At 34.2% G+C, this 12,124-nt stretch overlaps 1 protein-coding gene and 1 long non-coding RNA gene across 2 annotated transcripts in view; one reads left to right on the forward strand and one right to left on the reverse strand.

Moving 5' to 3' along the window:
* Window positions 1–4,666, forward strand: part of LOC148130941 (uncharacterized) — a 38,180-nt gene extending 33,514 nt beyond the window's left edge. Inside the window, exons 2-3 of the long non-coding RNA XR_015749483.1 lie at window positions 3,772–3,938; window positions 4,072–4,666. This is a non-coding gene — a long non-coding RNA (uncharacterized LOC148130941). The remainder of the gene's footprint in view (window positions 1–3,771; window positions 3,939–4,071) is intronic.
* SLC9A9 (solute carrier family 9 member A9) overlaps window positions 1–12,124 on the reverse strand; it is a 242,481-nt gene that overhangs the window by 174,849 nt on the left and 55,508 nt on the right. The window contains exon 6 of the mRNA XM_026664681.2: window positions 6,246–6,351. Coding sequence (XP_026520466.1) covers window positions 6,246–6,351 — 106 coding nt within the window. The remainder of the gene's footprint in view (window positions 1–6,245; window positions 6,352–12,124) is intronic.

Raw genomic sequence — 12,124 nt, forward strand, 5'->3', positions numbered from 1 at the left:
TTCCATAGTTGACAACCAGTTCGGTATTTTAGTATAATGATTCTTTTTAATCTTGTTCCATGTCTGAATTAATGAATCTCTAATCATGTGTCTCTGAAAATATGCATGCTGTTTACATTTCCCCTCCCATAGGAAACTATGCCACCCTCTCTGCAAGTCGTGACCCTCTATCGACAATACTCTTCTATTTTCCAGGTTGATCCAATCTTTAATCCATACCATGGCCGCAGCCTGATAATACATTTCCCAGTCAAAGCTACCCCTTTCTCTTTTGTCCTGTAACAATTTAATTTTTATCCTAGCTTTTTTCCCATTCCAAACAAATTTACTTATTATTCAATCTAATTCTCTAAAAAAGGTTTTATCCAATCTTATTGGTACAGTTTGAAAAAGATATGTATTTTTGGTAGGATAGGCATTTTAATTGTCACAATTTTCCCCAGTAGTGATAGCTGTAATTTCTCCCACATTTCCAATTCTTTTTTGATTTGTATTATTAATTTGTCATAGTTATCATTTTTGATTGAAGAGCATCTTGCTGTTAACCAAATGCCTAAATATTTTACCTTTTGCACACGTTGCATTCCCAATTTTCCTTCTAATTCTTTTTTTTTGCTTATCTTTTAAATTTTTAGTCAATAATTTTGTTTTTATTAATCTTAAGGCCTGCGACCTTGCCAAATTCCTCTATTTCCTTTATTAATTTTACTCCTGTATCCTCTGGATCTTCCAGAAAAAATACTATATCATCGGCAAATGCCTGTACCTTATAATGCTACTTTTTAATTAAATCCCCTTTGATTTCTACATTTTTCCTAATGTTTTCTAATAAGTTTTCTAAGGTAAGAATAAAGAGAAGGAGTGACAGTGGGCATCCCTGCCTTACTCCCTTGTTGATCTTAAATGTTTCCATTCTGTCACCATTCATTATTACACTGGCCATCTGTGTCGTATAAATTGTCGAAATCAATTTAATAAATTTATTGCCAAATTGCATGCTTTTTAATTGTTGTGTTATGAACTGCCAATTAACATTGTCAAATGCCTTTTGCGCATCGAGGAAGACCATTGCCAATTATTTTCCTGGGTTTGCTTCATAATATTCTATTATATTCAATACCATTCTGGTATTATTTTTAATTTGTCTATTTGGTAAGAATCCATTTTGGTCGCTATGAATTATATGATTAAGGGTTTTTTTCAATCTTTCTGCCATTATGGACATAAATATTTTATAATCAACATTTAAAAGGGATATGGGCCTGTAATTTTGAATTAATTGATGGTCCGAATCTTCTTTTGGGATCAATGTTATGTATGTCTCCCCCCCATGACTTAGGTAATTTTGCTGTCATCAGTACCTCATTATAGAGTTCTAATAATTGCATTTCTAGTTTTCCTTGGAGTGTTTTATACAGTTCCCCAAGGAGACAATCTGGTCCCGGTGTCTTATTGTTTTTCTGTTTCAGGATTGCCTCTTGCAATTCTCTTAATGTTATTTCCCTGTTTATCTTTTCTTTATCCTCTTCCGGGATCATAGGTAGCCCTTTTCCTTCTAAGTAATGTTGGATATTTCCCTCTGGTATGTCTTTCCTACTATATAATTCCTCAATTTTTTTTAACATTATGTTTTTTCTTTTCAGTTTGATTTTGTAGCGTACCATCAGCGTCCTTCAATTGTTGGATTGCTTTTCTTTCTTTTTCTTTCTTAAGTCTATAGGCTAGCCACCTTCCCGGCTTATTCGCGTGTTCAAAATAATTCTGTTTTATCTTTTTCATGTCCTATAACCACACACCTTGTGCTAACATGTTCAATTTATGTCTAATCATTATCCTCTCCATATTTGCTGTCTTATTATGTGGTGTTTTTTCTAGTGTTTTTTCTAACTCCCTAAGAGTATCTAGTAGTTTAGATTGTTCTCCTTTTTTCCCCTTATATCTACATGTATTATATCATCCCAAATCTTAGGATGATAAATTCAAAGAGCAGATTAAATGTAGAGCTACATTTAATCTGCTCTTTGAACTTATCATCCTAAGATTTAATTTCTAGTCTTATATTGATTTTATGATGCTGGTCCAGTTTTGATAATTTGTTGAAATACGATGGTCAGAACAGTGCTCAATATTCAAATAGGAACTGACCAAAACAGAATAAAATGAAATGACTGTTTCCTTTGATTTAAAAAACATTTTTCCACTGATGCAGTCTAAAACTTCATGATATTGGTTTTGTTTTTTGGTAGCTACATCACACTATAGTTTCATCACACTTAGTTTGTAATTACCATTAGTAACCAAGAATTACTCATACCATATTTTTACATTTGGTGTCCATTACTTAAGGGAAAAATTGTATTTTTCTTTCTTAAATTTAAATTTGTCCCTCCACCCATCTTTTTTCAATCTCACAACTTTATTTTGAATTTTATTTGTCTTCCAGTTTATTAACTATTACACCCAATTTTCTCAGCTGAAAATTTGATCATTTCTTCCTTCTTTTTCATTTAAATTATTAACTTAAATCTTGAAGGATAATTCTTTCCAAACTGAACAGGAAGTACAGATGACCATTATTTGAATATGATTTTGAAATGATTATATTATTAGTAACGCTGGATGCTTAACATTACAAAAATAGCTCAAATGGTTTTGCAGAATCTGTAGTCAAAATTCTAAACTACACAAGACTAACATTAAATCAAGACAAAGCAATACCAAAACGTTTGTATTTGCAGCGTACATTATTTCCTTTCTATTTATCTTAAGCTTAGAATCCAGTAGAAGCTTTAGTTTTTGATTCTTATGTAGGCAATTCCCCCACCCCCATGTCAAATAGAACCATTAATATAATGGCCTTGCCTATAGTTACTGCTGAAATTCAGGGTCTGTTGTTCAGTTCATATAAATCAATTATATATGAATATCTCCTATTCTATAAGACAATTTCTTTCTTAAAGCCTTATTGTTGTAATAGGATTACAATATAACGAAAATGCAAAATGTGAATATAAATGAATTCTAGGTTCCAGGCCACACAAAAATATGAGTAGCTTCTCATGCATTTTCTTCATGCACTTTTCCATTATTTGTATATTAGATGTACAAATATCTATTGTACATCTATTTATTTGTATATTAGACTTATTCTTCCTTAAAATAACACTCAAGAGAACTGATAATAATAAAATATAAAACAATCACAAATGTATGTATCTCAGCCTGCACTTCCAATTTGGATGGCAATTTCTAAATTAGAAACATTACCTTGCATACTGTAAAATAGTATGAGTATGCTTTGAATTAAAGGGGACATTGCATTCATTATTAAGACTGATAATGTAGACTATCTTTCTCTATATTATTAAAAAGCAATAAGCAAAAATATTCATTCACCTAAACCAGGGGTAGTCAACCTTTTTATACCTACCACCCACTTTTGTATATCTGTTAGTAGTAAAATTTTCTCAAACTGCCCACCGGTTCCACAGTAATGGTGATTTATAAAGTAGAGGACAAAACCCCTACCACCCACCATGAAAGCTGGAATGCCGACTAGTGGGTGGTAGGGACCAGGTTGACTACAACTGACCTAAACTATGATCAGCAGTAAAAATCAATACCTGGTAATGAAAAAGAACAAAAAATGTAGGTGCCATATATTTGGCAACTAAGATAACTGTTTTAGGCCTCACCAAAAAGCACTCAGTCAATTCTGAGTCCTGGCAAAAACCTCTTTATTTACAATAATGTGAATTTTTCCATTCACAGTCAGTCAACAGCTCGACAAATAGTCTCACGAAGGTAAACTAATTATCTCAGACCTTCATCAATCCTGGGATGCTGCCTGGTAAATAGTTCCACACTCACTGTTGGCAAGGAAGGCTGGGTTTACAGACAAATCTCCACAAGGCTGGAACAAACAAATGACCGAATGAGTGAGTTGTTTCCTGCAAAAGCTCCCTCCCCTTTTGCTCCTCTTAATCCTGATGGTAGGGGCCATTCATAATCTACTTGTGGCCTTGCTCCCACATTGACCCTGAGTTCTTAACTGCTCCTTTCTTTTAGCAGCTCTGCGCATGTGCAGGTTGAGAACCTGTTCCAGCTGCTCCCCAGCCTCACTGCTATCTTGAGTCCGAAAGCTGCTGATGACTGTCAGCCTGCCCAGGCCCCATCTGTGCCTCTGATGCAGCTCCCTCGTCTGAGCCTTCCTCAGCTTCCAAGATTGGCCCAGGTTCTTCCCAAACCTCCTTACTACTGTCCAACTCTGCTGCCGGCTCCGCCAGTGGGTCACAACAACTGTAACGATTGTATCAATCCTGAATGAATGGGATCTGATCTTATGGAACCAAGTTGCATGGAAGTGAAGATATAGGTTTTACTATGAATGGAAGAGCAAAAATGTATGTTAGAAAATCTGAATTATTATAATGTGCATGAAATTGGGAATTCATAGATTGGTACATGTGGCAAAAGAATTAATCTAGAAGTATTATTAATTTGAATGTTTATGAGAAATGTTGAAAAAAAAAGAATACTGGGATATAAAATATTCTAAATGTGTGACAGACAATTTTTTACAGAAGTTTCAAAATACATTTAGGAGTATTTTATACCTTCTATTGCAGTGGTCATATTTTTTATGGCCCTTGAACTGCAGCATTAGAGAATGACATTTTATTCTGACCTTTCTTAAGAAATCAAAAGCTTTTAAAGTGTTTAAATGTATTAATTATATTGATGGCTTACCTGGTTAGAGGACATCTACAAATCTGAATTTGACATCTGAATGCATATGTGAATTCTGAGTTACATTTATAGAAACATTTAAATGCTATTTTCAGTTTTCTCAACTTATTTTTTTTCAAAATTGTCTTATAGTTATCTAAAAAGACCATGGAAATGTAATTGGATGTTGAAACAAGTGAAATTTATGTAATATTATATAACATGGTCTATCTGTAACTTAATATATTAAAAGAATGTATTATTTTAATTTTGCTCTTACTAAGTTACTCATTGAAAAATAGTGCATATTGCTATGTTTAAAGAATTATTTGGAGGCTGGAATTGAAATCCACATTGTCCACCATTTATAACAAATTGTACTTCCCACTGTTCTTTTAAAAACCATAATAAAGAGAAAATATAAAAATATGGGATCCCATATTTTTCTGCTCTTTTATCAATAAAAATCCTCTGGGGAAACAATACTTCACATGACCTACATATAGAAGCATAGATGTTTGGTAGACGCTATGATGATTTCAAAATATGTGTAACTGATATCTCCACAACAATGATATGAATTATATACGTTCATAATTTTATGTAAAACATGATACAACGTGATACAAGTATATAATTGGGTAATCTGTGAGATTATGTTAACACAGCCACCATCCCTTCCCTCTGTCCTCTGGAAAGGAAAAAAACATTCCATAACAACAAGATATTTGGAGATTACCTTCTAGTCAGAGTTAATTCATAGACCAAATAAAACTGTGAACATGAAAATTTTATTTTCTGTTGCAATCTTGCAACATTGTTATTTAAATATTCTAAAAAACATGTGCAAGCATACACAGATACACTTTATGACTGAGATTATACATGACTTCTACCCATAGTTTGCTTACACAAACAAAATAAAAATTGACAGATAATACACAAAAGCAAAGCCCAATAAACCATATTATACTTTGCCCATTCTGTGAACTCAGGTATAATGTTTATGAGGAATAAAAGCTTGTGTATAAAAGTTTAGTAATTTTTAAACAAATGTGTGAATGTTCTTCAAAGTATACAAGATAAAATTCAACAGAGGAGAAATTATAGTTTATTTAGTCCTATTCATTCAGATCCATTGATTCCCCATTGTGGGGTAGAATTCACTAGCAGATTTCATAATTAATTTAATGGTCTAAAGGCATATCAGCATGCACCTTCTTATGATTTAAAATAAAACAATGCCTCCTATTTTGCAGGTACTTCGTGGAAATTTGACTGCACAGTCAACAATGAATCATTGCAGCTTCATTTATCTTAGACAAATGTTTAATGAGGTAATAAGAATTAAAATAAATATATTACTTTAAAGGCACCAAACAGTGAATGTTAACATATGAGTATTATTTAGCAACAGTTCAAATTTATCTTGTTATATGTATGAGAAAATCATAATTTACAAACACTAAGGAACATCCATTATTGACTTACTTTAAGAAAAGAGACTTTGTACTTACTGTGTGAGTACTATAGCCACAGCATCATTAAGGACACTTTCTCCAAAAAGGAGAGTATAAAGATCTGTATCAACATGAAGCTCATGAAAAATAGCTAGGACTGTCACTAGAGGAAATAAAAAAAAAATGTTATGCTCAGATTTTTTTTTTGACTAAATGAATTAAAGGCCATACATACCAATAATGCTATGCCTTTTTAAGGTAAACAAAATTAAGGACAGGAAAAAGAAATGCATCTAAATCAGAGGTATTATTCAGCAGGTTCTGACCAGTTCTGGAGAACCGGTAGTGGAAATTTTGAATAGTTCAGAGAACCAGCAAATACCACCTCTGACTAGAGATGTTACAGTATCCTTCCCCTGCCATGCCCACCAAGCCATGCCCACAGAACCAGTAGTAAAAAATGTTGAATCGCACCACTGAGCTAAATCTAGTTTATGCCAACACAATTCACTATACCGCTTTATGTTTTTCATTTTTAGAAACAATTGTGGTTTACCCTGTGTCCAGATAATTGCTTTATACATTTCCTTTTGATTTTTTTAACTTCAGTTTTTTCTTTCTGAACATCTCGTCAACTCTATCTGACCATGAGTTTTTTCATCTTCCCTTTCCTCTTAATCCATTCATCATTACTTCCTATATTTGTTTTCCAAATTGATTCTCATTTATTCTATGTAACCAAACTAAGTCAGCATATTCCTTTTCTACTGTTTAGTCCATATTCAATCAGCATTCATTAATTCTTGACCATATCCTTTTGTTTTATTGTATCTTAAGTACCCAATTTCTTCTGAATTTAATGTATGTTTATGTTCCTTGTGACTTACCCAACTTTTACTTGGATAAAACAGAAGCAATAAATGGCTCTGTTTTGTTTCTATCTTTCCACTCGTTTTATTGTGCTTGTAGAAACATTCTACCTAATATTTTTTCTAATGATATTTGTATACCTTAAAATTTATCCATCCTTTGTTTTTCCATTTTTAATAAATATTCCACCAAGATATACAAGTTCAATGGCTTACTCTAATTTTTGTTATTGATATGTAATTTGCAACAGCTTAGTCCATTTCCCTGTCAGACACAACTAGGTTGATCTTGGATACATTAATTTTTAGTTGCATATTCACTTTATGTCATATATTCCAATATTTACTCCAACTCATTCAGATTCAGATCTCACACATCTCTAATGTCACCATTAGCATCTCTTGTACATTTACCCATAACTATATTAAATAACCAAGAGGACATCATGCTTCTTTGTTATACTACTTGCTCAAGTGTTGAACTTTCACTAAGTATCCTGTTTATTCTCACATGCTTTATTTCTATCAGAAGCTCTATTATCACATTCACCAACTAATATTCAACTCCATATTTACATAAAATGTTCTATAACTTTCTGATATGCATTCTCTAAATGAAAAAATGCACAATGAACAATATTTTTCATTTCATAGATTTCTCAGTGACTGCTGAAAACTGTTCTACATGCACCCTGTCTAGCATAAAGCTGCAGGTGCTGGTTGTTACCGCATCTGTCCTTTCAGTCAGACTTCTGGCAGCTTCCTTCTTAAGTATACTTAACAAAACCATCCTCCCACAAGTTTTTTTCTCTTTTGGTATCACCTTTGTCGCTTTACCTTTTGTTTAAGGTTACAATATAGGTCCTCTACTTCAATCACACTTGAGATCAGAAAATTTTGAGTGGTATGGTAATTAAGAAGGCATCACATAACCTGATTTTATGACATTTTACAATCATGATTGTTAAGCAAATCATTATGGTCATTAAGTGAAACATCAGATCATGATCATGATTGGCAACCTTCCTTGCCAGCTTTCCCATTGACTTAGCTTCTTAGAAGCCAAGTGAGCTTTTAAATCACAATCATGTGATGTCCTGCTAAATGACATTGGTAATTTGCTTAATAACCATAGCAAAAAAGGATCTAAATTGGGTATGGTCATGTGAAGCTTTGTTTAATGACCATACCACTTAACAACAAAGTTTCTGATCTTAATTGTGGTTGTAAGTTGTAGACTCCTGTAATCATTTATGTACCAGGCACAAATCCTATTTTTGCACACATTCTGAATAATATGCATTGTTGTTTAATAAACAATTATATTAATAATATAGTATTTGTCCAGTTCTATGTTGTCTGTATTTGCAGATTTTCTAGTTTGCAACATTTTCCAGCTGTGCCCCTGCCCATTGTTTCCAGACAATGATTTTTTTCTACCATCAAGAGAAGCACTGAGGAGAATGTATTGGCAAGGCCAGATAAGTTTCTTCCTCCCTCACCCTTAAAATTTACATTTAATACTCATTATGAACTCTCCTGTCTGTCTAGGCATCTAGGATACATATAAAGGATGAATGTGCATTTGGCATAATTGGACCACAGGCTTGGATAAATGGCTGAATGAATCATGGAAGGGTTGAACAAGCTCTACCTGGGTTTCCTCATTTCCTTCATTCTTTTTAAAAAAAGCTAAGATGGGGCAGGTATCTTTTGGAGTCATAAAAATGTCTAGGGATGCAGAGGGAGCTATATACATAATGTTGCTGACATCTGCTGCAGAGGCAAGAAATTTGTTTTGGTGAAATCTAGAAAATGTTTCCTTGCAATACTTTCAATAGTCATGTATACCAGAAAGATAATTGATTTATTAATCTACAGCAGAGGGGAGGGAGGGAGAGACACAGAGAGAGAGAGAGAGAGAAAGAAAGAGAGAAAACAATCAGTCATGCTCAACATGCCCAATTCAATGACTAATGGGAATAAAAAGTTTCCCAACTGAACCAGCTATACTGAAAACTTGCATACTAAAAATAACAGTTCAAATTATAATTATAGATTCCTGGCTTTGCTGATCAGCCATCCCACTCAAGGCTTAACTAAAGAAAGAAAACATCAATAAAGCATTTTAATTACCAAGCTATTTGTTTTTTTCCCTCCATCCTCTACAACTTACCAAATATTTTTTCAGCTATTTTATATGACTTGGAAAAAAATAACTCCAAGAAAGGAACAAACTATTGCTGTACAACTGTAACCATAGAAACACCAAATTAAAAAAGAGTGTTTTAAACATCCACCTAAATGAAGGTTCATGTGTTTTAAAACATTTCTGCTTCAGCAAACCTTTCCAGATGCAAATATTTTTCTTTAAGCTTTATATTTCAAAGAGGAAAAAGTGAAAACTAGTATTTTTAGTTAAGAATGTTAGTACCCCAATGGTGTTTCTTAAAGGTAGTAAGTAGTGTATTTTACAAGTCTACATCAGAATGCAGGTAGGATAATAATAACTCCAAAGGAAGTGGACAAGGTTATCTGTGCTGTTAACTCAGCAAGTTATTTACTAAATATAGGCTCCTTCTGGATCTTAAAACCCACAGTTGAGTCCATGCCATAGTATCAATATTTCTGAGGGAAGGGAAAGGGGCAGTGCATCACCTCTTCCTCAAGAAGCCATCCTTAGACCCAACATCAATTTCTTCTTTTGAAGGGAGGAAAGGTTGTTGAGAAGATGATCTGTAGCTAATGATAACCTTGGAGAAAACAGTGTGGTTATCCTGAACCTTTTTTTCCTTCTTCCATATAGTTCAGAACAATCTTATTTTGGGTAACTGTCTGAAATATGTTGCCCTCTCTGGGAAGCTGCAATGCAATTGCCAAGATTCCCACTCTTTTCCCAGCTGCTTCATAGTTTGGTTAGAACCATGAATAAACATTTTCCAATACATTTGACATCTGACTACTTAAAGTCATGGGTGAATGCTGCTGCTAAGATTGTTTGCTTATTTTACCGAAAGATATAAAAAAGAGGCGGTGTATTTAGTGAAAATGCTGTAAAGCCCAATAATTTTGAAAAATGATTTATGACAGAAAAAAATTCTAAAAGTTAAATTTTCCATCAGCCACCTGCACCTTTTGCCCTTGATTTATTTTGGAATTCTTAATAGCAATTTCTGCATGGCCAATGTATCAAAAACTCTTATGTTATTTCTTCACATATATTTTATACAAAGCACTATGCATGCAACAATATGTGTTTTAATGCCTTTCATTCCTTTTCCGTCCCAACAATGCCCATTCTCAATATTTATATAAATAAGTTATTTTTCTTCCTATTACAAATATGCCAGAACAGATTAATATAAATTACGTGTCATAACATTTTAGGAAGAGCCAAGATGGCAGTGAGGCAACAATTGCTATAAAGAGTTCCCCCAATAGTTTACTTTTCATCTTTTTTTCTTCATCTTCTGTTTTAAATACCAGCACATTTTATTTTACATTTAGCCCTACATTCTATGTTCCAATATGATATCCCTATAGAAAGAATAGAGAGAATCTCCAAAATATAATTAACCATTATGGGGAAAAAATTGTATATTGGATATACAATTATATCCAAGCTCATGAAAGAGCTAAAAGTCAACAGCTAACAAGCAAGTAGCCATCTCCTGTTACGAATAGCAATAGCACTTAAAATTATATACCACTTCATAGCATTTACAGCCCTCTCTAAGCATTTTATGGATGGCTATCATTTATTAGGAAGCTAGGTTTCATCTGGGTGCCTGGTTGGGGTGTGTTTGAGCTGGAGGTATTGGGGTGGGTCTGTTTGTGCCCAGGTGTTTGCTTGGATTGTGGTGTGGAGATTCTTTTGTTTGTGAGTACAGGCTTCCAGATAATTGACAGTCTGATGGAGTCATCTCTTCTATTCATGCTTTCAGGTCTTTTTTCAATCTCTATGGCTTCTCTGAAGCCGTTGGCTGTCAGTACTTTAGTCAGGGTGCATAGTTCAGTCTTTATGTATGTCTTGTCTGCCAGGCGTTTGGTTCTGGCGATTAGTGTTTTGGCCATGGAGTTTATCTGTGCTGGGTGGTGGTGTAATTGGGCATTGAGGTATTGGTTGGTGTGTGTTTTCTTCTGGTATATGGTGTGTCCTAGTGTGCCATCTGTTTTTTTGTAGATTAGTACATCTAGGAATGGTAGTTGTTTGTTTGTTTCCGTTTCCATGGTGAATTTGATTTTGGGGTGTGTGCTGTTTAGGTGTGTTAAGAAATTGTTTAGGTTTTATTTTCCATGGGGCCAAATAACAAAAATGTCATCGATGTATCTTAACCATAGTTTGGGTTTGTGGGTGGCATTGGCTAGGGCTTTGGATTTGCAATGACGGGTGACAGTGGTGATCCCATAGGGGCTCCTTCAATTTGCTTGTATCTTTGTCCTTTGTATATGAAATATGTGTTGGTTAAGCAGTGTTCTGCTAGTTCCATGAGTTGTTTGGGTGGTTGGTATTTATTTTTGATGATTTCTAGGGTTTCTTTTATCGGAACGTGAGTGAATAGTGAAACCACATCGAAACTTACAAGCAGATCTTTTTGTTCCACGTGTAGATCTTTGATCATTTCCAAAAGGTGGTATGAGTTTTGTACAGCTACAGAATTATCAGAGAAGCCATAGAGATTGAAAAAAGACCTGAAAGCATGAATAGAAGAGATGATTCCACCAGACTGTCAATTATCTGGAAGCCTGCACTCACAAACAAAAAAAATCTCCACACTACAATCCAAGCAAACACCTGGGCACAAACAGACCCACCCCAATACCTCCAGCTCAAATACACACCAACCAGGCACCCAGATGAAACCTAGCTTCCTAATAAATGATACCCGTCTGTTTACCCGAAGCCAAGACGCACTAATAGCCTCCAATACAGGAAACACAATGTTGCCAGCCAATCAAGAAAAAAAAGGCCACAAAACAGACAGAAGATATTAGAAACACCAATCAAGCAGAACACAGCGAACTCCAAGACCAATAAACACAGACCAAGTCTCCCAACCAATCAGG

The sequence above is a fragment of the Notechis scutatus genome, chromosome 4 (genome assembly GCF_049901735.1).
Source record: "Notechis scutatus isolate UNSWTSFEM ecotype Mainland chromosome 4, rNotScu1.2, whole genome shotgun sequence".
Taxonomy (NCBI): domain Eukaryota; kingdom Metazoa; phylum Chordata; class Lepidosauria; order Squamata; family Elapidae; genus Notechis; species Notechis scutatus.